At 39.4% G+C, this 2142-nt stretch overlaps 1 protein-coding gene across 1 annotated transcript in view; it reads left to right on the top strand.

Annotated features, from left to right (window-relative positions):
• Positions 1–2136, top strand: part of LOC111871562 — a 17631-nt gene extending 15495 nt beyond the window's left edge. Inside the window, exon 11 of the mRNA XM_023864764.1 lies at positions 1785–2136. Coding sequence (XP_023720532.1) covers positions 1785–1924 — 140 coding nt within the window. The 3' untranslated portion in view covers positions 1925–2136. The remainder of the gene's footprint in view (positions 1–1784) is intronic.
• Positions 2137–2142: the final 6 nt, after the last annotated feature.

Genomic DNA, 2142 nt, shown 5'->3' with positions numbered 1-2142 from the left:
TGTTGTGTAGTGTGTGGTACAAAGGCAGAAGCCTTCTGAGATTTTCACATTGGTGAATATGAAGATTGTTGCATTCTGCATAGGATGCAGTGCCGCATATTGTGGTAGGAAGTGCCATTTCAAAGGAACACACTTTTCATCTGCAGGACAGAAGAGTGAAGAGAGTTCCTCCAAACACTGGCACCCTTCTAACACATTGCTGGCGCCATATCCCAGGCGACATTAATATTCAAGTCACTGTTTTGCAGAGTACAGAACAGAAATTTTAGTGTAAAGAAGATAGTGTCACAGAGATATTTCCACAAATTATATGTATTTTACTGATCTTGGTCCAGCTTCCTACCAGATACTTTAGTAGCAGTTAAGTATTCACTAGCTGCAGTCACTTCTGTGGTACCAGATACCAAGTCCACTAATTTTCATTTTCTGCATGTTCTCATGATGCAGTGATGATCACAGCGGAAATATGAAGCTCACAGATGGTACACACAAAAATTTTAAATGTGAGATTGATAAAAATACTTGGTTCAAAAATAATTTGATATTTTTAATAATTGCCACTTAAATTGTTACTTATATCTATCATAAGCAGAACATTTCATCCCAGTAACATCTTTTTAAAATTGTTGTGGAGTGCTTGTTCTTAGACACCTTATCTTTCTAACACACGAGGTGCTATCTGAAAGTTCCCGAACTGGGTCAAAAGAAGAGATGCTGGCTTAACTTACTCAGTTTTGGCTGCTGTCTCCTTCGGAATGAATACAGTGATGCCATTGGTTTTTCCATGCTTCAGAAGTACCCTGGAAGTCATTTTCCTTAATGCTGTTGAGTACCGCTTTGCATTTCTCTTTGGGATGTCAAGACACAATTTCATAATGTCCCTCCAGTTTCACTTTAGGAAACAAAAGTGAAATCACAGGGGGCTAAGTCTGTCAAATCGGGAGGGTGGGGGAAGGATAACCATGTTGTGATTTTCAGGGATGTGTGGGCGGGCATATTGTCGTGATGGAGCAAGTTATGGTTGCGCCAAAGTTCCAGTTTTTTGTCACACATTTTCTCTAAAGTGTCACTAAATTTCACAGTAATAGTCAGAGTTGACTGTAGTGTTAGGAGAAAAATTCGCTGTGAACAATCCCCTTCATGTTGAAAAAAAAATGAGCATGCTCTTTGTTGAACTCTGGACCTGCCACGCCTTTTTTGCTCTTGGTGATTGTGGGCTCTTCCACTGCAACGATTGTTGCTTGATCATAACTGTAAATCCAATGTTAGTTACCCATTATGATCCTAAGAGATAAAAAAGAATGTTCTCCCAAAGCCTCTCGAAGCATTTCATGGGTTTTGATAAGTGGATTAACCGAGCTTCAGGCGAAACTTGATGCAGATACATTGCTCAGTTTTGCCATCTATCACAGACAAAATGAAACATGGATTCGAAAAACAACCCACATAAAACAGTGCAATGTCACATGGCAGACTGACACAATAGGCTTGCAGAAATGTGACTTTGGCCTACCCTCTCTTCTTTTTTCATCAAGGCAGTTACAACAACAATCTTGGAACTTCCTGATAGCACCTTGTGTGCACTCTTTCCTTCCAAGTCTTTAAATAACTATCACCATTCTGTCTTGCCCTTACAATCTCTCCATAGTGCAGTTAAGGTTTGTTGTGGGTCATTGACTGTGCTCAACTGAAATGCATGGGCTTGAATTCTCATTGTAATTTCAGTCTTTCATATTTCTTCCAAAAATAAAACTCTTTTGATGTAATTTACATTTCTTTTTTAGGTCAGGAATTTAAAACCGAAGAAGGAAATGCTGATGAAAAGGTGGGTGACATTGAAGACCTGCAGCAGCAGCAGCAGCAGGTGGGGAAGACGGGGTCTTGTAGGAACCTCCTCCACCTAGTGTTGAACCTATGCAACTGAAACCTAGATTGGTGGGAAGAAACCTCACAGTACTGCCACCAGTGGTGAAGGGATCTGAACTGTCTGGATTGTGATCTGTGCTGTACAAATATATGTTGAAACAGAATGCTCGGAAATGACATTGAAGATGACTTGTGATGTAATTTTTGCATTTAAAAATATGCTGTGATTTTTTATTTAGTTAACTATAAAGGTTTAATTTTACCATGGATTGTACT

Source organism: Cryptotermes secundus, unplaced genomic scaffold, assembly GCF_002891405.2.
Source record: "Cryptotermes secundus unplaced genomic scaffold, Csec_1.0 scaffold1373, whole genome shotgun sequence".
Taxonomy (NCBI): domain Eukaryota; kingdom Metazoa; phylum Arthropoda; class Insecta; order Blattodea; family Kalotermitidae; genus Cryptotermes; species Cryptotermes secundus.
The sequence above is the reverse complement of the archived record's forward strand: the minus strand, read 5'-3'. Positions and strand labels throughout refer to the sequence as shown.